The sequence below is a fragment of the Phalacrocorax carbo genome, chromosome Z (assembly GCF_963921805.1).
Source record: "Phalacrocorax carbo chromosome Z, bPhaCar2.1, whole genome shotgun sequence".
NCBI classification, from domain to species: Eukaryota; Metazoa; Chordata; class Aves; order Suliformes; family Phalacrocoracidae; genus Phalacrocorax; species Phalacrocorax carbo.
Window position 1 is genome coordinate 73,438,178 of NC_087548.1, and position 22,724 is coordinate 73,460,901.

Sequence of the window (22,724 nt, forward strand, 5' to 3'; positions counted from 1 at the left end):
ACTCCCTGGCTGCAAACACCTCTTCTAGGACCTGGCACTGAGATGCAGCCCTGGAGCTGAGCAGAACTTGCTCTTGGGGTGAGAAACAAAGATATAGCGCCTGGGCTATCTAGAAGGAGCCGTCACCATTAACACCCCATCCCCTCACTGGCAAAGGGCTGTGCAGTCGTACCCCAGCTCCACATTGGAGCCTGCAGGGCTGCTGGAGGAGGCCAGATTGGGGGTGAGTCCCCCCCAGGAGGTGGTGGGGTTGGGGCTGGCTGTAGGGCTGTCATCCTCCCTGCCAGAAGCACGGTGGTCCTGCTGGTCCAGGTGCTGGCAGGTCTCCCTGCCGCACAGGCACAAGGCAGTGGTGATGAGCTGGCAGATGAATGTTTCTGTGCGTTCTGGCAGGCAGTTCTGCAGCTGCCGCACCAACACCTCGCTGTCCAGCCCCAACAGGCACAAGTGGGCCACAACAGTGCCCTCTGCCACAGCCACGTCCCATTGCTGGTCCTCAGCAAGCACCCTGAGCTCCCACCGCAGCCACAGCAGCAAGGGCCTGATGTTATTTGGGTGGCTCTTGAAAGTTTGCCCAGACCTCAGCTGCCCACATAAGCCCTGGGCACTGGCCCCGCAGTTCCCTGCTCATCCTGGTGGTTTTAAGCTGATGGCTCTGTGGGGCCTGGGACATCTAATGTCAAATAATCGTTGTCTGACCACACTAAGAATGTGATGACCATTGTCACTGATCTGCTGCACAGGAGCAGTTTGGCTTCCGCTGCACCCAGCACAGCGCATAGCCTAAGCAAAATTCTTGGAGACAGGATGACATGTAGGCAACATCCACTTGATCATCAGTTCAGAACTCTGTACACATCAGTCATGGTCTCCTCCTCTACCAGCCCCAGAGTGATCTTCTGCACCAGCCTGCTCTGTCAGAACACTCATTCTCATGCAAATCCTTCCATCTCTCTGCCATTGCAGTGAATTGCTCAACAACCTCTCCAATAATCCCCCATGCTCCAGAGAGAATAGCACCCTTGGAAGTGAGGAAAACCTTAGGTGTGGTGTCACCTCATTAATGCAGAATGATTACGAAATCACCATCCCTTGCAGGTAATGAGGGAGACTGCAACACATGTTCAGTAGTGTGCTGAAATGACTCATTCTGGGATTTAGATACCAAGTCTTCAGTGCTGTCAGATGTGCTCATCACTGTCTTTGCATACACAGTCAACTAACAGCTGGCACGTGGGATCCACATCTGTCAGCCCAGGTTGTACTGGGTTTACATCGCAAGGTTTTGGTAACCGGGGGTGCTGCAGGGTGGCCTCTGTGAGAAGAGACCAGGGGCTGCACCGTACCAGACACAGACAGTTCCAGCTGGCTCCAAAACAGGCCTGCCGCAGGACCCAGCCGAGCCCATTAGCCATACTGGTGGTTCCTCTGTGAAAACCTGTTTTAAAGGGAAGGGTAAAAAATGCTGCAGGGCAGCTGTGAGAGGAGTGAGAAAAACATGAAACAGCCCTGCAAGTCAGAGAATGAGGGGGAGTAGGAGGAGAAGGAAGAGATAGTCCAGGTGCCAGAGCAGAGATTCAGCCCCTGGTGAACACCATGGTAAGGCAGGCTGTGACCCTGCAGCCCCTGGAGGACTACAGTAGAGCTGATATCCACCTGCAGCTCATGGAAGACCCCATGCCAGAGCAGGTGGAGACGCCCTGAAGGAAGCTACAGCCCATGAAGACCCCATGCAGGAGCCAGCTCCTGCCAGGAGCTGCAGTCTGTGTTTAGGAGCCCACGCAGGAGCAGGTTTTCCGGAAGGACCTGTGACCCTGTGGGGGACCCACACTGAAGCAGTCTGTTCCTGAAGGACTGCACCCTGTAGAAAGGACCCATGCTAGAGCAGAACAGTGTAAGGAGGGAGTAGCAGCAGAGGTGGTGTGTTATGGACTGACCACAACGACCTTTCCCCATTCCTCTGAACTGCTGGGGAGGAGGAGGTGGAAGTGTCAGGAATGAAGAGGTGACGTTGATCCTGAGAAGGGAGGGGAAGATGGCTTTAGTTTTGTCTTTGTTTCTCATCATCCTGCTTGATTTTTAACTGGCAATAAATGAAATTAATTGTCCCTGAGTCTATTTGGCCTGTGACAGTAATCATTAAATGATCTTCCTGTCTTTATCTCAACCCGTAAGCTCCCCCATCTTATTTTCTCCCCCATCCCATGGAGGAGGGGAAGTGACAGCACAGCTTGGTGGGTACCTGGCAGGCAAACAGACAAGGTCAAACCCACCACTCATAGAGGCAATAATACAGGAGAGGCAGAAGGGAACTTCATAGTTCAGCCCTGATAGTTACTGCTGTGCACATAGAGAAGGCCCAAACCTGGAGAGCAATACCCTGCCTGAGCTCTGTGCCTCGCACATACAGGCAGGACATCTAGGGTGAGCTGAGCTGGGTGAATGTTGCCCAAAGCAAGAAGGTCAGGAGGAACTGCTCTATTGCCAAGGCTACAGACAAGACAGATGTCTTCAAGTATGTAGTAGCAGGGCCTACAGAAGAGGAAAACAGGCTCCTCAAAAGTTGCACAGCAATAGGAAGCAAGGTAGAAGACACAGAGACTGCAATAAGGAAAATAGAAGAAATTTAGAAAAAAAAATATTTCCCATGGAATACTCAAACATTAGAATAGGTATCACAGAGAGGCCATCCAGCTTTGGGAATATTCAAAACTGAACAAATCCCAAGCAATCTGATCAAAGTTGTTCCTGCTTTCAGTGAAGGCTGGGACCTGACAACCTCCACTGGTCCCTTCCAACCTGGAGTACCCCTGACAGCATGAACATCTAATGGTCTGTACACGTAATACACCCCAAAACAAAAGATAAATGTTCCATTTGTAAAGCACACAGTCCACACATTTAAATTTATTTTAAAAAAGTCTTATTGCTTTATTCAGATTTTGACATAGCTTACTTTTATGTTGCTGGAAGTCCCCTTGAAGATCTATATAGAAATCACTAATTACTTTTCAGCAGAGATCAGCTCAAATCAAATAGATTTGAATGATGGTAGAATTCAGCCTGCATAATTTCTTACAAACCAAGCCATTTATCCTTTGTCTTGAAGAGCAATCCCCATAAAATGCATTTTCTGGCTTTTGGTTTGGGGTCCTTTTTTGCTATTTGTTTTAAACAAAACTTTGAAATACTCTGTGGATATATTTTACATACTACAAGAATACAGGATGGCTTTATGAAATTACAGCTTCCAAACAGTCTTTTGAGAAACTTTAAGACTTATGTACTAGCAATATTCTTTGACTTAAAAGTGCAGACACATTCAAAGGTTTTACACACTTCCCAGACATCTGTTAACATACACAAATCACATCCGGTGTTTTTGTTCTCAAGGGGAAAAAGGTAGTTAGAACAAATTCACAATTTTAAGAAGTGCTCTGTGGAAAGTCTGCTACATTTTTTCTTCTGGGAAATCAAACCAAGAGGATCTGTTGACAAGTCTCTTTGGCAGTCTTAGTATCAGTGGTTGTCTCTCTGGACACTCTAGGAAGGAAATCCTGGGGGAAGGCAGTTGACTGGAAGGCGCTGCTGGTGCTTCTTGAACGTAGCTGGTTACAGTTTCTGTGTTACTGCTGGTATCCGCTATAAGACTCTGCTCAATTGCTGTTTCTCGAAGTTTGACATCAGCATTTCTAATGTCACCGTCTAAGTCTCCCTGTCTGGTAGTAACACTGTACTTCCTGGCTGCTCCTCCAGTCTCCTCACCAACTCTGTAAAGATGTTCACATCCTGTCCTTCCCAGTAAAGAAGATGGAGATTCATTTTCCCTCTCATTTATCTGAGTTGTGCCTGTCCAAGTAATACTGCTGTCGCACTCATTACTTTCTGGCTCCTTGCTACTATCACTATCAATTGTAATCACCACTGGAGAAGAATGTGCTGAGTTACTCATGTGATGTTTCCGGTGTTTCTTCTTATGTTTTTTCTTTTTCTTTTTAAGATGTCTTGTTGTGTCTGTCACTTTTCCTTCATAGACTATCTCCACACTTGGACTCCTCATCCTTTTTTTCTTTTTCTTACGCTTTGTCTCGCTGCTTGCTCGATTGTCTGAGAGGCTATCCTCATTTTTGTAGCTGTCACTGAATTTTGAGAAAGTTTTCTTGGGGTCATTTTCTCTTTCCAGACTTGTGCTCTCCATGAATGCATTCTCCAAGTGTCGAGTTTTGTACTTCCTTTTTCCACTAGGCTTTTCACTTTTCATTCTGTCAGTTCCTCCAGAAGGGGTCCTTGACCTATTGCTTGATCGACTCCTTGACCTGCATCTTTCATAACAGTAATAGTGTCTCTCACGGACTCCCCTCTGGCTATGTGAATCTGTCCTTTCAATAAATGATCGTATCCTGCATTCTGGACTAGGAGACTGCCTTGAGTAGAAAGCATCAGATGGAGTCCTCCTCCTGCTGGAGGATTCATAGCCATCTCCGAATGCCTTTCGACTACACAAAGCATAACCCCACTGGTATCTACTCTGATAACTGTCTCTTACATAATAACGATCACTGTCTCTACTCCTTGATCTCCTTTTGCCATGGCCTTTGCTGCGTGATCGTGATCGGCTTACTTCTCTAGATGGAGTGCTCTCATGACTTAGAGAGCCTCTCTGGCTTTTCAGAGAGCCTCTGCTGTCACGAGCCCTCGATCTCCTGCTGCTTCTTTTGCTCCTGTGTTTGCTACTATCTCTGCTTCTCGATCGTCTCCTTTTAAGTTGGCTTTTGCTACGATGCTCCCTTCTAGACCGATGACCATGGCTGCCTCGACTGTTCCGTGAACAGGACCGTGGGCTCCTGGACTTTCCCTTTCTAGAGAACCTGTGATTCCAAGGGGAGCATACTGTGTCACTCCCTGGAGAGGGGCTCCAGCTCAAGGCCTGTGGAGACAGATCTTTTACCTTACATTTGTTCTTTTCACCCTTTTTTGACTCTGCCTTCTCAGCTGCAGGAGATAAGCAGCTTCTACAACTACCTACGTCCTCCTTATATGTGGGGGAATGTGGCGAGAAACTCCTGCTTGGCTCACTATCACTCCAACTGCGACACTGGATTGGCTGCTGGTTTTTCACATCTTCTCTTTTCTCTTCCCTGATGGACTTCTCAGAGTCTGAGGACAGCTCAACCACTTCTGGTGTCCTCTCGGCTAATGGCTTAACATACCCAACAATAACACAATTGTCTGAGGAAGAGTCACTGTCGTTTGAGTCGGCATTAGCCTGTAACTGAGTTTGCAGTTTGGTTCTTTGACTCTTTGCAGCAGAGTCCTCATCAGAACTTTCCGACGTCTCCAGAGGAGAAGCTATGGTTGCACGAACCTCTTCTGAAATGGAATAGGAAGGCCCTGGAGTTTCATCATCCCAGGGGGCCTGACCAAGACCAGTTGCAGACAAACTGTTATCCGGCCCTTGAGAACATGTCGTGTCTGGAGATATTGTAATAATTGATGAGTCTGAGTGGCTTCCTTCATCATACGATGGCGCAGGGCAGTCATAATTGGCGTGTTGATCATATGCTTCTAAGTTAAAAGGACAACGGGCAAAGCTGATGAATTCATGTAAGAAGTGCTCAGTCCGATTCAGTAAAAATGGCTTTAAATCATCAGCAAAGGCCTGACTTTCTAGATCATACCTAGTTACATTACTCATGATAATGTGCTGTACAATATTAACCAAAGATCCATGGGCACCAAACAGGACTGTAAGCTCTCGCTTCAACCAAGGAACCAATCTGTGAAGGCAAGCAGGGTTGCGGCGGAAAAACTCTGCTGAAATGTCTCGATAGCGGCCACCATCCTGAATACTACGAATACGCACACCAGTGCGGTACAGAGCTCTGCGGAAATTGATCATGTCCTCCTCCTGAATCTGCCGCAGAGATCTGCCCTCTGCACTAGCCTGCCTCCTTGAGGCCAGCCTCCTTATCATCTGCTGAATCTCCCCGTCTCTCTGCCGCACTGGTTCGCTTGACAACCCTTCAAACAATATCCCATTATCTGGAGGGAACAGCGTCCTTCGGGAAGGGGAACGGCCAGCACGACGTTCCCCTGTTAAGGTGGTACGGTAACGAAATCTCCGACCATCAGGGCTGGCAAAAGAGCTATTTTCTGAAGGGCTGAGTATGTACTCCTTGAAGTCATCTTCAGCACGAATCGTATGGAAAATGGAAAGAAAGGGTTGCTTGCAGAGAGGGCATTCTGCTTTGTTTTTTGACCACTCCTGGACACAGCGGAAGCAGAACCTATGCAAGCAGCGATCTAGATATGCAACATTGTCGAATCTATCCAAGCAGATGGGGCACTTAGAGTCAGGAGACGCATCTGTTGGCAGCTTGCTGGTGCTGGCTTTTGGCGAAAAGTTGCTATCTTCAGAAAACCCCTTATCTGCTGATGTCATGTTCTAGAAAACGAAGAGACAAAATATCATCACTATCTGAGAGAGACAAAAATGCTAAAGTCCAGACACAGAAACTTGTAACAGTCACCCCTCAGGTTGCAAAACCCAGCATTAGCACTGAGAGACCACCAAACAAAGAGGCTGCGCAACCTAACTACTTTGGCTTCTCTTCACAGTGAGATCTAGCTCTCTGGTGTTGCAAGTTTTAAACAGAGCTTTAACCATGCTGGCATACACGAAAGTAACAGGCAGGACCCTGTCTTCTTCCCCACTCATAAGTAACTGCTTTGATGTGGTCAGTACGTTTGTGATTAACATGGTATCCTCTGAAACATGCTTCCAAAAAAGACCAGCGTTTACATATCAAAAATATGAGAATTAGTTCTGTCCTTTAAGAAAGAATAAGTCAAATGAGTAATCGCACTTGAACTAAGCTACCAGTTTCCAGGTTCTGCTGGACCTGTACTCTTCCTGCACCCTCTGCCCGTGTTTTGCTGGCCGCTCATGCCGGGCTAGACAACATTCAGGGATGTGTTCCAACCTAAATCAGTCTTTGTTTTTAAGACTGAAGCAAAAACAGCCAGGTGCCATTCCTACCTCCATCCTCAGGCACACACTGCCTTTGTACGTAGCCGGGCTGTCAGCGTGGTTGGCAACAAATAAATCTTAAAATAGATATTTTGGGTAGATATTTTGGGTATCGGCGTTATCGTAAGGCGTTACAATTCAGCGGAAATAAGTCACCGTGCTGCCTCCGGGCTCGGGAGCCCGGGAGGCCGCCGCCGCCTGCGGAGGCGGAGATGCGGCCCGGCGGGGCCCAAGCACGGCGTGGCCCCGCGTGTGGGGGCGCGGTGGGTGCCACGACCTCACACACGCACGCACGGGGCGTCACTAGCGCACGCAGCGGGCGCTACAAGGGCACACGGGCACGCATTGGGGGGGGGGGGGGGGGGGGGGGAAGAGAAAGGAAGGGAAGGGGCTTACGCCCACCCCACCACCCTGGCGTGACGCCTCCTGCCCCCCCCTCCCTCGGCCCGGTCCGCCGCCACCGCCCCGGCAGCCGCCGATCCCCCGCCCCGGCAGGGCCCGGCGCCGCTGCCGGCCCCAGGGTGACCCGCACTCACCGCTGCCGGGCCTTGGCTTCCCGCGCGGGCCGGGGCCGCGCCTGCCTTCAGCCGCTGTCGCGTCCGGCAGCGCCCGGAGCCGGCGACCTCCCTCCGCTCCTCCCCCGGCGGGCGGCCGCGACGGCGGCAGGCGCCCTCCGCCGGGCGCCTTGAGGGCTCCGCCATGAGCGGCGGCGGCGGCGGAAGAAGAAGCGGCGTTGCCAGGGGAACGGTTGCCCCCACCACCGGCAGGGCCGCCTCGGGCCGCCGCCGCCGAGCCCGCCGGGAACAGGATGCCGTCGCCGGTTTCTGGCGTCACTTCTGCCATCTTCCGGTGGGCGACATCTTGGCGGCGGGGAGGTGGTAGGCGGTGTGGCTTCACCGGGGTGGTGGGACCACACCCGCTCTGACGCCCGCCGCAGACCGGGACCGGGTGTCCTTTCGGGCGGAGGCAGCGTGAGAGCGGCCTCCTGGCCCCGGGGCCGCCCTCGGCGGTGGCAGAGCCCCCGGGGCGCCGCCGGCAGCCCGGCAGTGCTTGCGGAGGAGCCCATCGGGGGCTGGAGGAGCCCTGTGGTCAGCTGGGCAAGTGAAGCCTCAGTGGTTCGTAGGAAAGCGACGGTAAATAAACAGCAGGAAAGAGAAGATCTCCCCTCGCTGATTCGTACTAGCGCATATCTGTGAGAGACACACGTACCCACATGGACAAAAAAAATACACTGGCCGAGCTCTCTCTGCAAATTGCCGTAGGCGTGGTGCTGCCTTCCTCAGCACCTGCATGTAGTGCTGCCAAGAGTTGCATAAAGCATGAGCAGAGCCAGCCATGTCCTTTATTTCTGCAGCCGGTAAGGGTTGACGTTCACTAGTGAAAACATGTGGCCTCACAGACCCCCTGAGTACTAGCACAGCCCTTCTGTCTGTCCGATAACGCTGCCTCATATTCTTGAGCCCTCTTAGACATACCAGCCAGTCCAGCTTCCTGCTTATGAGCAAACACACATGCGCTGACGTACTTACCCAAGAGGTGCTCTGCACCCGCAGATGTCCCCAAACAACAGTATGGGCCTATGCCTGGATGTCCTGACTGAACCCAGGGCCTCCTATGTGCCAGCCAGCCCAGCTTGAAATTTGTTAAGCAGTTGCATCTTTGCATCTCCACTCCCAATACTTTTCCCGGGTGTTTGGGGGAGATGCAACCACCGTGGCTCCCCAGCAGGCAGTACCAGGCATGTGGGCTGTGACCTGCAGTCCTGCTTTGCGTGCTGGTGCTAGGACTCACTTTACTCACCCTGTTTTTCCCAGTTGCTGGGGGAACATGTAATGGTCCTGTCCCAGGCACTGGAGCTGAGACCAACACTGTCTCCTGTGCCCTTTGCTGGCACTGAGACCTTTACCCACTCCCATTGCTGGCACGATAGGAGGGATCCATATCCAGAATAGTCCTACTCAGTCAACTTCCTAAGTGCTATGTGCACGTGTTGGCTCATAGGTGAGATGGCATCCACTAGCAAAGTCCATCTCTGGAACTCCCTGAGTCACCAACATGGGAAGATGGAAGATGCCCTAGGCTCTTCACAGGGTGTTTTCATTTATGAGTTGAAAAAAAGCAGTTGTGGAAGTTAAATGGATCTGCTTTGGGGTGCTGGTTTTCTACACAGCTGGGAAAAGCAGACGTCTTGTGGCTCTTCTCCCGCAGCCTTCACAGACTGGAAGTACCTCATCCCACCCACAGACCCTTTGAGGCCAGGGAAAAGCCCTTCCCTAGGGAGGCCTGGCCTGGCTTCCTGGGCCACCGGGTCCTCTGGAATGGCTTGGTCAGCAGCAGGGCTTTTCCCCACGGGCAGCTTTGTGGGAGCATGAGTGTGGAGGGGCCTCAGTGTTGTGTCCTGAGCAGCAGCCACAGCACCGGCAGTGCCCCAGCTGTTGATGGTGGGACCCACAGTCCCTGGGCAAGGACAACCCCCAGCCCTCTCTCTAGCTCGCCCTGGCACCTGGGACAACGCACTCTCGAGCACAGCAGCAACAGCTCCTCTGGGGAAGGAGGTCAGCAGGAGGCTCAGGCTATTCAATTGCTGGGTTTTTTTAGCATCTCCCATATTAGCTGCATCACCCCACAAAGACAGGAAAATTGTTCTGGGCCCTGGCAGTGCCCCTCAAAGATTTCTGAGCTGACAGAGAGGCTCTCTACCTCCCTGCTGATTTTTTCTGTGAGCCAAAGCTGAGTGGCCAGATCACCCTTCGCTGTCCATGTAAAAGCTGAGCCTCGTGTGCTCTTGTCCTCACTCTGGTGGTCAATCAGTTGCCAGGTGCAGTTGTCTTCTTTCCCTGGCCACACGGGCACTTCCAGCAGCACAGCGCCAAGAGCGGGAGTGATGGGTGCCGGGCTGGCCAGCTGTGTTAGAAACACTCTGACCACCAACCAGCCTGCCCCAGGCTGTGGCCTCTCACTGGTAGCTTCTCCGCCTTCATTTCAGGTGCCACCACTGGCATGCACCTGGAGCAGCAGGTGAGCAGGTATCGGTCACTGGAGGGTTTTGGGTTGCTTCGCTCCACTGCAAACCTAAGTGCCATTTTGCAGCCACCGCGATGGAAATCACCCATTCTGGCTTTGTTCCTTCTGGGTATCAAGGGTTCGTGATCGTACGGAGCTGGTTTACCTGCGAGCTGCCACGAGATGGCAAAATACTCCCCAGCACGGCTCCCAAGCCTGCTTGCCAGCACCGCAGGATGGAGCCGTGATGGCTGCGGGGAAGCAGCAGCAGCGGCTCAGTTTCTCTCCCCTTGCATTAGCTGCTGCTCGTTGCGTTCAGAAGCGCCCCTCCAACAGCCTCCAGAGGACCAAGACCTGCCCATTGTCTCTGGTCCCTGGAAGTCCAAGGCAGAGCCTGTGGCTGTATGCAGCAGAGATGAAACACCATATAAGTCACACGGAGAGGACAAGGGGGAATGGACACAAGTTGCTTTTGAGGAGATTCCCATTGGACACCAGAGGGAAATTTTTCACAGTGAGGACAGTCACCATTGGAATAATCTCCCCAGGGAAGCGGTTGACTTGGCTACGTTGGACACCTTCAAGAGTCGTCTGCACAGGGTGCTGGGCCATCTTGTTTAAACTCTGCTTTTCCCAGAAAGGTTGGACTAGATGATCCCTGAGGTCCCTTCCAACCTGGGATTCTGTGACTCTGTGATTCTGTAAAATGTCCCTGCCACCAACTAGGACTTTGCACAGTGACAGCAAGGAGGCAGAAAGAGAACTTGGTCTTTTTATATCATTGTCCTTAGCTAACTTAGAAAACCTGTGATGTTTCTGCAGATATTAAGAGAACTGAGAGTCTCTGCCCTGGCTATTCTCCCTCTTCTCTCTCCTGTGCTGCTATCACAGCACCATGTGTCAGTGTCAAGTGTCTAAGAAACATCCTCAGCTCCACATCCTGACGTTTGCCTGAAGCCATGTCAGGATGATGGCAGCAGCAATAAGCAACTTTCTTTCTCCCAGGTAACATGTGAATGGGATCAAAACTCACACAGAGATTGAGAAGTACCTCCTTCAAGTCTAATGGGGGGACACAGCTTGCAGCTTCTGTCTCTGTAGCTCACCCTTCTGCTTGCCTCTGCTACTTGCCCAATAACACTAGCTCTTTCAGGAAAGCAAGAATTAAAATCATGTGCATCCCAAGGACTTGAAACTGCCGCCTCAGCATGAAAATTCTCTGTGTTGTAACACCAAAATAATAATAAAACATACACTGGTGAGCTCCAGGTCACCAAAAAGATCCCAGAAATTTGAGTTTTAGATTCAGCTCAGTTTCCCACATTAGAGCAAATATTCACTGTGATTCTTCTGCCCAGATGTTATGCATTGTCTTGAAGACAAGCCCATAAGGATCATTGTCCCGGATCAAGCTCCTCAGAAAAGGATTGAAAGTAATTTAAGAAGACCTCTAGTAGATTACTAGTCTTAAAAATAAGAGAAGATGAGCTCAGCATGTTGTCAATAGAATTAAAAGTTCACTTCGTATGCAGTTTTGATGCAGGTTGTTTCATTTCTTAACACACTGGGCTACCTGTCTCTGAAGAAGCTGTGTCTGAAGCTGCTCACTTACACTGTTACCATGTATGTTTTATCTTCCACCTTCCCTTCCCTTTCAGACTCTCTGTTCAGCTTGAGCTCATGTGCTTCCTCACAGGAGTCAAGAAGCTCATGCAGACCCCCACAGCTTGCTTCTGGGATGTTGCTAGAAGGTCTTGGATCCAGTGCTCGGCATCCATCATCCTCTCCTTGCCCACAAAGATGTAGCAGAAAGCATGTGTTTCCTGACATCTTCAAAATAGTACAGCAAATAACTTTCCTTAGGCAGCATTAACCATTCAGACAAAATCAGCAGAGATGGCTATTTTGCCAATGCTATCATCCCTAAAGGAATATATTCAAAATGCTGATGAAATCCCACTCAGATCTTTTTTTTTTTAAATCCTTTTTAATAAAGCAAAGCTTATTTATCAGAGCAAGGCTGGTTTGAAGTGTTTTGTTTGTATGTTTTGGTTTCAGAGTGTTGTTTGGAAAAATTGTGATGAGCATGCTTTTGATTAGCATAGCTAAGCAAACTTCTGTTTAATGAAATGATTAATTGATTCAGCCAGGTATGCAGCCACACTAAAGCTGCTTCAACAGATACAAAAGATTCTCCTTCAAATACAACCTTGCCTCACTAACATGAGGCAGTACCCATGGAGACATGTTAATTATCAGGTTGATAAGAATATGTAAGGATAGCTAACGTTGTGGCTGAATTATATAATGAAGGCTATTGAAAACAGTCAAAACTGGAAACAAAATCATTAGCCAGGCAACCATGGGCTAAATTTGGCTTTAAATCATTTTAACATACTGGTGATAATCAATTTCTCCCAAATTATACCAGCAAGGAAGCTGGAACATAATTGGTTCATTCCTGCATCACACACTGTTTGGAAATGGAGGAATTATGGGGGTTCAAACTAGAGTTCAATAGAACCCTCTACCTTCTTAATAATAATTATATGCTTTTATTACCCTCTCTATTATTTATGCAATACCTAAAAGCTGTATAACACAGATTTTGGTAAATACACGCAAGTTCTTGGTAAATGGAAACCTGACAATCTTAAAATCCCAGTGGCGATGAGACATAAAATGCATATAAATCTGAAGACAGTACTTCAGAGTACAAGTAGCTCCCAGATCACCACAGACAAAGAAACAAAAGCTACAAATTCTGTGGTGGAAGAGGAAAAAAGATGCATGCACGGTATGACACACAGAAGGATAAGGGTAAGAGAGAGACATTGGAAAGCAGAAGACAACACTGAGTCCCAAGGAGGGTGAAATGTCAGAGGACCATGTCCAAGGATGTTACCTGTGCCTTATGATTAGAAACACTGAACAGACTTAGGACTGGTTTCTCTGAATTATGGTGCTGCTGAAAATCCTGTAAGAGTTTGGACAGATAGGTTTCAATTCCCTATCTGCAAATACAGGCTAGTTTTCTTGCTGCATTGCCACTTCAGGTCTCCTCTATTGTTTGCTGCAGCCATCTGCCATCACTCATCCTGTGCTGTGACCACTTCAGACGTTTCTGTATCTGAACAGAAGTCAATGCTAGAGGACCTTGACTCACCACTGGAGGCTCAACAAAGCTGTGTAACACATGAATGTGAGCAACTGAAGCGAAGCAAGCATACAAAACCTCTGCAGAAGCTAGACAGCAGTGTTGGCACGTACTCTAAGACACAGGCAAGCTACTGCTCATATTTTGCACAGTAGGCTCTCACTGTGCGCCCTCCATTTACAGGAATCAGTTTTGGACTTCCTTTTTTTGTCATCTGAAGAAAAAATGGTTTAGCATCTCTGAAACTTCAGCCTCAAGACCAACAACCACAAAAGAGGTACTCAGAGTTCATGAGGGAAAGCAACAGCCAAAAAGACTCAAGCAGAGTCAGACAAAGCAGAAAGAACACATCGTTTTCTTTAATAGTAAAAAGGTGGTTTTCCCTGCCTAATTCACCTTTCTACATGTCACTAGATTGTCCTCTTTAACAGTGACATACCACCAAAGGAGCTTGTCACTAAAAGGAAGTTGGTTTTTGAAATGGCTATTTGCATTCAAATGAGATAAAAAGAGAGGTGGAGGGCTCTGTCACAGCTAGTGGAAGAGACGAATAGTTAAAAATATAAAGACCTTCACAGACCATTATGTTGCCCCAAGCAGCCTTTAATGAATTTTATTGTGGTTCAGTGAGTCTGGTTTGCTTTTAATGGTTCATTTGGCAAGTTGTTGCTGCAGCAATTTTTAATAACAATGTCACAATAATCTTGTAACCAAGGACAGCTTTGTGACTATACAAAATTGCTCTGAAAGTGATTTCTGGACTTGGTAAGATGGAAAAACACGTGCAGTAAGTTCCTTTAGTTCCTCTCTCCGTGGCACACATCACACTGAAGAACAGGAGGACAACAGTCACTCTGAGGAAAAGCAGAAGGAATTATTTTCCACTCAGGTGAGGATTATTTTGAAATGATAACAGCAGCTGAGAGCACATTGCCAGCAGACAGGGACAGCATTTACTTCCTTCACACTTCACGTGTTACTGATTACAGGTAATACAACAACAAATTTTTGCCCAGTGTGCTAGTTTTTTGGTAGTTATTTTCCTAGTCCTCTATTCCAAATGATATTTTGACTCTATCCTTGTGCTGATTCAAGTAGCAAAGTAATCAAAATTGTGAAAATAATGAAGTGATGAACTGTAATTAAGACTAAACATGTCTTGTTCTTCATCATGAACCAAAAGGTCTGTGCCAGCAAGGAAGCCCAAAAGGAAAGATTTAAGCTCGAATTATTGAAATAATTTGCTAGCTATGCAGCTCGGTAACCATACCTTATCTTTTTTCATCAGCTTCAGTCATCCTGCTTTCGCTCCACGTTTCTTCAGAGGCTCTCAAGCCTGTCTTCTCTATTGTCATTTTTCAGATATAACTGTGGGTGGACAATACATTTCACAGCAGGTAGAAATGCTGAAGGAGGCAGAGGGAAGAAGGACGCATTTGTAGCCTTTAAGAAGGAGAAATGTGTAGCACAGGAAAAGAAGAAGGAATGGCAAAGCAGACTTCTGCTAGGGAACTCAATCCCAGATCCATACAAACGACTCACCATGACCTGGGGCAAATAATCCTATCAAAGTGAACGAAAGCATGCAATTTAAAAAATCGTGCTAGGTGTAAACATCTGCAGCAGACATGAAGCTTGCTATGACCTTGATAGTTGTTTCTGGTGATTTCATGCTGAACTTCCAGAACTGGAACATAAAGCCAATTAATTCAGTCTAGCTACAAACAAGCTCCAGACTTCTTGCAGGGCTGCTATTTATTAATCAGTACCTGTGTATCACTTTGTGGTACCTTCTAATCAGGTATCTTACATTCACATACCATACCTTGTTGGCAGGATCAGACCATAAGGATAAGATTTGCCCAAGTACTGTATCTCTCCAGAAGGGCTAGTACTCTAACGCACAGTACAGCACGTAGCAGTGGGCCCCGAGGTCCTGACGGCATGCAAAGTTCAGCTGGTGTCTGCTTGCAGCAAACCCACTTCAAACTGGATTTTTACAGTATTTGTATGCCAAAGGCTTTTGGGCCACATATTGTGTGAAATTTGCAGCTGAATGCATTTGTCCGTTATCATTCCATCACTGATTAAAAGAAGACAGTCCATGACTTCAAATCAACAATGCCTGCTTTGGTAATGCTGAGCTCTCTTCCCATAGAGAGAAACAGTTGGGTATTTCACCTGACAGAACTAAACTAAGCAACGTTAACATTTCAGTCCCTGTTTCTATTTCTATGCTGATAGATGGCACCTATTAGGAGTTATGTACCAATTCAAAAGGTAGTCAATTAAACTATGATGCTTTGCTTCAGACATGCAGCATCCAGCCACAGCCTACAGATTTATTGACTGCAACCAGGAGGGTTTTGCCTCAGTAATGAACTGAAGGGATTTGGCCTAGTGATAAAGGTATCAGCTTAATAATAAACCTGCCCTGGTTTTAGCTGGGATAGAGGTAATTTTCTTCATTGTAGCTGGTATAGTGTGTTTTGGATTTGGTATGAGAATAGTGCCAGTGGCACATTGATGTTTCAGTTGTTGTTAAGTAGTGGCTAAGTGTTGCTAAGTAGTGCTTACACCAGTCAAGGACTTCTCCAGCTTCCCATGCTCTTCCAGGGGCACAAGAAGCTGGGAGGGGAGGGGGAACAACCAAGAAAGCTGATCCAAACTGGCCAAAGGGATATTCCGTATGATATGATGTCATGCTCAGTATATAAATCAGGGGGAAGAAGAAGGAAGGGGGCATGTTTGGAGTGATGGCGTTTGTCTTCCCAAGTAACGGTTACGCGTGATGGAGCCCTGCTTTCCTGGGGATGGCTGAGCACCTGCCTGCCCATGGGAAGGAGAGAATGAATTCCTTGTTTTGCTTTGTTTGTGCAAGCAGTTTTTGCTTTTCCTATTCATTATATTATTATTACTGTTTCTGTTTTGCTTTACTAACTGAACTGTCTTTATCTCAACCCACGACTTTTCTAACTTTTACCCTTACCTCCCCCATTCCACCAGGGGCAGGGAGTGAGCGAGCGGCTGTGTGGGGCTTAGTTGCTGGCTGGGGCTAAACCATGAGGGTCCTTTTTGACGCTCAATGTGGGGCTCAAAGGATTTGAGATAACCACAGCTTTGGTTGGAATGCGGTAGATTGAATTTATAGCTGTTATTGCTGTTTGGTTATTAATCAGCCACCTTCTGTGCTTGCCATGGGGCTCGCTTGCCTTGCTGTGTATTAGAGTCTAGTGCTCGTTAGTGGCTGCTTTTTACTTTCGCTACTTGCTGTACTGCTGTACTGCTTATCACCTTACTCTGCTGTGCCTGGGAACCTTTTGATAAGAGCAATGGCCATGCGCCTGGGCTGGCAGATGGCCAGGGCCCTGCTGCTGTTTCTGTGCTGCTGCACTGGACAGGCTGGAACTCCAGTGTGAACTCAAGTCGGAGGGACTGTGACCTGTGGATGCATGTGTGACACACGGGAGCAGACACCCCAAAGCATCTGTGGCCATGGATAAGCCCATGCTAGAGCAGGTATATCTCAGAGAGTCTGTGGCCATGGTTATGTCTGTGCTGCAGCAGGAATATCTTTGAAGGAATTGTGGCCCAAGGATACATCCATACAGGACAAGGTATATCTCGAAGCATCTGTGCCTATAGGTAAGTCCGTGCTGCAGCAAATGTACCCGGAAGCATCAGTGGCTGTACATGAGCCCATGCTGGGGCACCTCAAAGCATGTTGCAATGGATAAGCCCACGACAGAGCAGGTACAGCCCTGGAGCGACTGCAGCCATGGGTAAGGCCATGCTGGAGCAGGTTTACTTCTGAAGGGACTGTGGCTGTGGGTAAGACCACGCTGGAGCAGGTGTATCCCTGAAGGCCCATGGAGAAAGCCACGCTGGAACAGGCGCACCTCAGAGTGACTGATGCTGTGGATAAGTCTATGCCACAGCAGATATGCCCCCACAGAGACTGTGGCTCATAGATAAGGCTCCACTTGGAGCAGGTACTCCCCTAAGGGATGGCAGTCTGGGGATAAGTCCAAGCGAGTGCAGGGACAAGGGGAGGAGTTCATTGCAATGTTAAACCCAATGGTCTGATCCAAAGGGGCCTGGTGTGGAGACTGTGGTGGAAATACCTTTAAATTGTTGTAAGCCAGGATTTGAGTTACATGTTATGGGAATTACTATAGCAGAAACCCCTTGATGCTGCCCAGGCTGGGAGCAAGGGGAGGAGTTCATTGCAATGTTAAAACCTATAACCTGGCCCAGAGGGGCCAGGGGTGGAGACTGTGATGGAAATACCTTTGAAGTGTTATAACCCTTGATTTGAGTTGCATGTTATAGGAATTACTGTAGCAGGAACGACCTGTACCAATGGAGGACAAGTCTTGGAAGCAGCAGTGCGAGTGCAGCAGCGACCCGCCCTGAGCTGGCTTTGGTGCCCAGTAACTCCATGCAACACACCGCCTCTCCTGTGCTGAGTGACCACCAGAACAGATGGAGCCCAAAGTCATGCACTGAATGAACTCAGTGGCCATTTCTGTGGACATTTGTGGACATTTTATGGACATTTTACAGGGCTGGTTCATAGACTAAGGAATGATATCTGTGTATTACGTCAAAGGATGAGAAGGGGGGTGGTGGTTGGTGAGGTTGTGTTGGATACTGTGAGACCTGAGCATGATGGAAATGGTATGGAATAAGGGGTGGATACTGTCCTGGTTTTGGCTGGGATAGAGGTAATTTTCTTCATTGTAGCTGGTATAGTGTGTTTTGGATTTGGTATGAGAATAGTGCCAGTGGCACATTGATGTTTCAGTTGTTGTTAAGTAGTGGCTAAGTGTTGCTAAGTAGTGCTTACACCAGTCAAGGACTTCTCCAGCTTCCCATGCTCTTCCAGGGGCACAAGAAGCTGGGAGGGGAGGGGGAACAACCAAGAAAGCTGATCCAAACTGGCCAAAGGGATATTCCATATGATATGATGTCATGCTCAGTATATAAATCAGGGGGAAGAAGAAGGAAGGGGGCATGTTTGGAGTGATGGCGTTTGTCTTCCCAAGTAACGGTTACACGTGATGGAGCCCTGCTTTCCTGGGGATGGCTGAGCACCTGCCTGCCCATGGGAAGGAGAGAATGAATTCCTTAGAATCACAGAATTGTTGAATCATTAAGGTTGGAAAAGACCTCCAGCATCAAGTCCAACTGTCAACCCAACACTACCATGTCTCCTAAACCATGCCCTTAAGTGCCACATCTACATGTCTTTTAAATTCCTCCAGGGATGGTGACTACAGCACCTCTCTGGGCAGCCTGTTCCTATGCCTGGCCACTTTTTCAGTGAAGAAACTTTTTTCTAATATCCAATCTAAACCTCCCCTGATGCAACTTGAAACCATTTCCACTCGTTCTATCACTAGTAACTTGGGAGAAGAGACCAGCACCCATCTCGCTACAACCTCCTGTCAGGTAGCTGTAGAGAGCGATAAGGTCTCCCCTCAGCCTCCTCTTCTCCAGATTAAACAACCCCAGCTCCCTCTGCTGCTCCTCATAAGACTTGTTCTCCAGACCCTTCACCAGCTTCATTGCCCTTCTCTGGACACGCTCCAGCACCTCAGTGTCCTTCTTGTAGTGAGGGGCCCAAAACTGAACACAGGATTCGAGGTGTGGCCTCACCAGTGCCCAGTACAGGGGCACCATCACTGCCCTGCTCCTGCTGGCCACACTATTGCTGATACAAGCCAGGATGCCATTGGCCTTCTTGGCCACCTGGGCACACTGCTGGCTCATGTTCAGCCAGCTGTCAACCAACACCCCCAGGTCCTCCACCAGGCAGCTCTCCAGCCACAGCTTTCCTTGTTTTGCTTTGCTTGTGTGTGCAGTTTCTGCTTTTCCTTTTCATTATGTTATTATTGTTACTATTACTGTTTTTCTTTACCTCTTAGATTCTCTTTGTCTCAATCCATGACTTTTCTCACTTTTACCCTACTGATTCTCTCCCCCATACTGTCGAGGGGGAGTGAGAGAGCCACTGTGTGGGGCTTAGTTGCTGGGTGGGGCTAAACCATGACAAAACCCCTCCTCAAATAACTGCAGTTCATTAGGCCTTGATCCAAAGCATGGCACAGGTAATGACTTCAAGGAGGTCTGTCAGCACTCTTGTGTTGGGGGCACATGTAATCGTAACACTGAGATAGCCAAATTTTTGTGGGAGTATGGAAGATAGACATCCTGTGGAGTCCACAGTGTTATGTAGAACTGCTGCAAAAAGAACAAGTGAAGGAAAATATAGTCATGCCTGTTTCCCTGAGTAGAAGCTGAGGAGAGAAGAGCTGGTAAGAAAGTTGGCTGCGCTCACAAGCAAGCTGACAGCTAGCAACTGGCCACAGTCCTCCTGAGGGCCCCATGCCAGAGTATGTTTCCAGGCCAGACAGGGTTTTAAAGAGCCTTTAAAAAAACAGCTAACATAGACTTTTTACTAAAGCCTTCTGAAACTCTAAAACAGGTACAGCTGTGATGGGAATGGTAGGCTACAAATGGATGAGAGTGGAGGAATGTAGAGATTAACAGACTAAAACCCTGTAGTGTCACAGTGGACTGCCCCAGATTGAAAGGTGATGAGTCTGATGTTTAAAAACCTGAGGCAATAGTTATTTGATGGCTACCACTGCAATGAACTGGAGGAGCAAAGAAATAAATTTGTTCCCTTGAAACCTGCAGTCATCTGCGTCTTTCTGCAGAAGAGCTCTTTGCATTACATATGTCCAGAGACAAATGCTCCTTATCATGCCATCCAGCTCTTACAGCAGTGGGGCCACGAGAAGTGGGGCAGGATCAGCTTATCATGGCTTACATAGGTTTTGCCCCTGAACCAGCAGTACATAGCAGGAGAGTCATCCTGCTGTCCCAAGACCAGTCTAACCATTTTCTCAAGCCCACTGACAAATTTTTCCTTTTCCTCAAGAACTTCTACAGATTTTTTGCAGCTGCCAGCTCACCTGCACTTCATGGAGAAAGGAGCAAATTTTATCTTTTGCAAATACTTGTTTTGTATTCCTTTTAAATAGTCTATGAATCCTAGGTGGTTATTACAGCCACTGATGTTTCTGTCTGTCCCTAGTCTCTCCAGGTGCTCTCTCTGCCCCTGGGTAGTCTTGTTCCTCTTACATTCTCCTTGCATTTGATTCTGAGCCTGGAGTACACTGGACAGCAGGACAGACAGAGGGACAATCCTGGTCTGTGGGGTAGGATAGGAGGGGAGACAACTCCACACGGCAGGCAATGGCAAACTGCTTCCCCCAGGATGAACCAGGTCGGCAGAGACAAGTATTCTTCCGTTCCCCGTAGGCTGCCCAGCACAAGTGACTGCATGGGGACATCGGCCACTCACAGATGATTGATTTGCATCTTTCCTCGCAGAGATTGTTTCTTTCTGAATGGTCCATTACTTCTTCCTTCCAGGGAAAAAAAAAAAAAAACAAAAAACGAACCCACCAACAAACTGCACAAGGAATTTTGTTTCTGGATAAAAAGAAAGGTTGTACAACAAATGATAGCACAGAGTTGAGAATTCAGAAAGATCTATTTCATTACTTTCCTAGATACAACAGGGTATACTAACATGTATTAGCACAAAGTCTATGTACAAATATGTAATTTAATATGCTTATAGAGTGGTTGTATCTCAGATCACTTACTCTTCATTTGAATGGATAACAAATACAATTTTTAATTTTCTCAAACTAGTAAAAGCTCAGAAAAACACAATTTCTTAACACAGATCTCAGTAGACTTTTGTATAAACTCCTGGTTCTGTTTTCTGTGCAAGATACACCCACAGTTAGTCTGTGAATAAGTATATTGATTTCTCTGTCAATTTTTCTTCAGATAAATTCAGATTAGGAAGTCTTTATCCACAGGAGGAAAGAGACATAACTACATCTCCAAACTGCTTCTCTCATACTGCAGTCTGTCATTGGCCATCATATCTCTCTCAGCCACATTAATGTTTGATAACAAATACTAACTCACTCCTTCTGGGAAGAGAGTACCCAATAGTCATTTGAAGAATGAGTACTTCTAGTTTAGGAAGCAATTTTAGAAATAGATTAGTAGGATTCCTCTACTATTGATTAATAAGCATGTGTTCTTTTATTGCTTCTTTTGAGTTAAATATAGTTCACCTATGTTAGTTTTTGCTGTTGAAGTCAGCTAGTGAAAGTGTGACCCATGAGAAACCTGTATAAAACTTCAATGCTGAATTAAATAGACAATGTCAAGTGCTAAATAAAAGTGAGTTACAGTTAGTTTTAGAAGACAGCAAGCTACACCTGCAGCCTGCTGATGATTTACATTTTCACAATCACATTTTTCACTAAAATAAATGCTTCTTTCCCTGCTAGTGTTGTGTGAAAGGCCCAAATGAAGAAAGAGTAAGACTGATGGTATGCATATGAATGTAGAGAACAGTCAGCATTAAGTCAGGCACATCTCCCTGTCCCTGCCAGGGGACAAAGTGCACCAGTAGAGACTCCTGAAACCACTTGCCCCTGAGAAAATGAGGCCACTTCCTTAGCTAAAGTTTGACTCTCTTTCCTGCCATGATCAGCTCACCACAATGTCATGTCTTTGAAAAGAATTAGGGAAAAAAAAGAAGGGTTCCTTACTTTGCTGCATTTATAATATGGAGCTCTTGCACAGGCTCACTGTGGAGGTTTTGTGTCTTCTGAGACAAAAGCTTTTACCGAAAAAGTGATCTGAATTCATTATTTTTCCAGGAGGAACATAAGCAGAGAGATGCCACTGGGATGGGACAACCTCAAAGCCAGAAAGAGAAAGTAAGTTTCTCCTGAGCATCTCATCTATTTGCTGCTGTTCATCTTTCCATGGCTTCCAAGATGTGTGAAACTAATCTAATTAACCTTAAACAATGGCCTTTATTAAACAGAGTATGTGAAGAGGAAGAGACCAACATAGAATTTAACCTGTGCATGATGTAAGAGTACAGGAATTTTTCCTGTTCATGTCTCATGCCTTTTGTTTTTGAGAAGAACATTTGACCTGTGAAGTGCAATCAGCAACTTAGCTCTCCAGTTTGCCTTCTTGACTTGCTTCTGGTGCCTCACTTTAAGAGTTGTGCATCAGTCAATGTACTTGACATCATCCTATTGACCTATTGAAAGGCAATGAGCAAAAAGCTCTCTAAATGCTGCAAAATTATCTGGTGAGCTTCATTTTTCAAAGACAAACTCACCAATTACTTTATAATAAGAATCAAGAAAGCATTTTTTAGCACTAACCAAGCCCAACATACTGCAATGTGCTTAAGGCATATTTTAATAAATATGTTCAGTTTCCTGATGAGTCTGAACTGATAGTGCAAATACCAACGTCCTTGCTCTTTTTTACCCTTTCATCAGGGTCTGCTGATGCTAGAGTAGGACTTTAAGTTGAATAAAAAGGCATGTCCTTAGCTTCTCAGTCTTGTCCCACACCTTTCCTTCACAACACTGATTGCAGATCCCTCTGCTCCCAAATCTTCCTGTGCCA

The 22,724-nt window shown here is 47.3% G+C and overlaps 1 protein-coding gene across 1 annotated transcript; it reads right to left on the minus strand.

Annotated features, from left to right (window-relative positions):
- Positions 1–2,586: 2,586 nt before the first annotated feature.
- TOPORS (TOP1 binding arginine/serine rich protein, E3 ubiquitin ligase) lies at positions 2,587–8,149 on the minus strand. Its single transcript, XM_064438089.1, has 2 exons — positions 7,567–8,149; positions 2,587–6,445 (listed from the first exon to the last, which is right to left on the minus strand). The coding sequence occupies exons 1-2, from the start codon at positions 7,729–7,731 to the stop codon at positions 3,452–3,454; spliced, it is 3,159 nt and encodes a 1,052-aa protein (XP_064294159.1). The 5' UTR covers positions 7,732–8,149; the 3' UTR covers positions 2,587–3,451.
- Between the last annotated feature and the right edge of the window lie 14,575 nt (positions 8,150–22,724).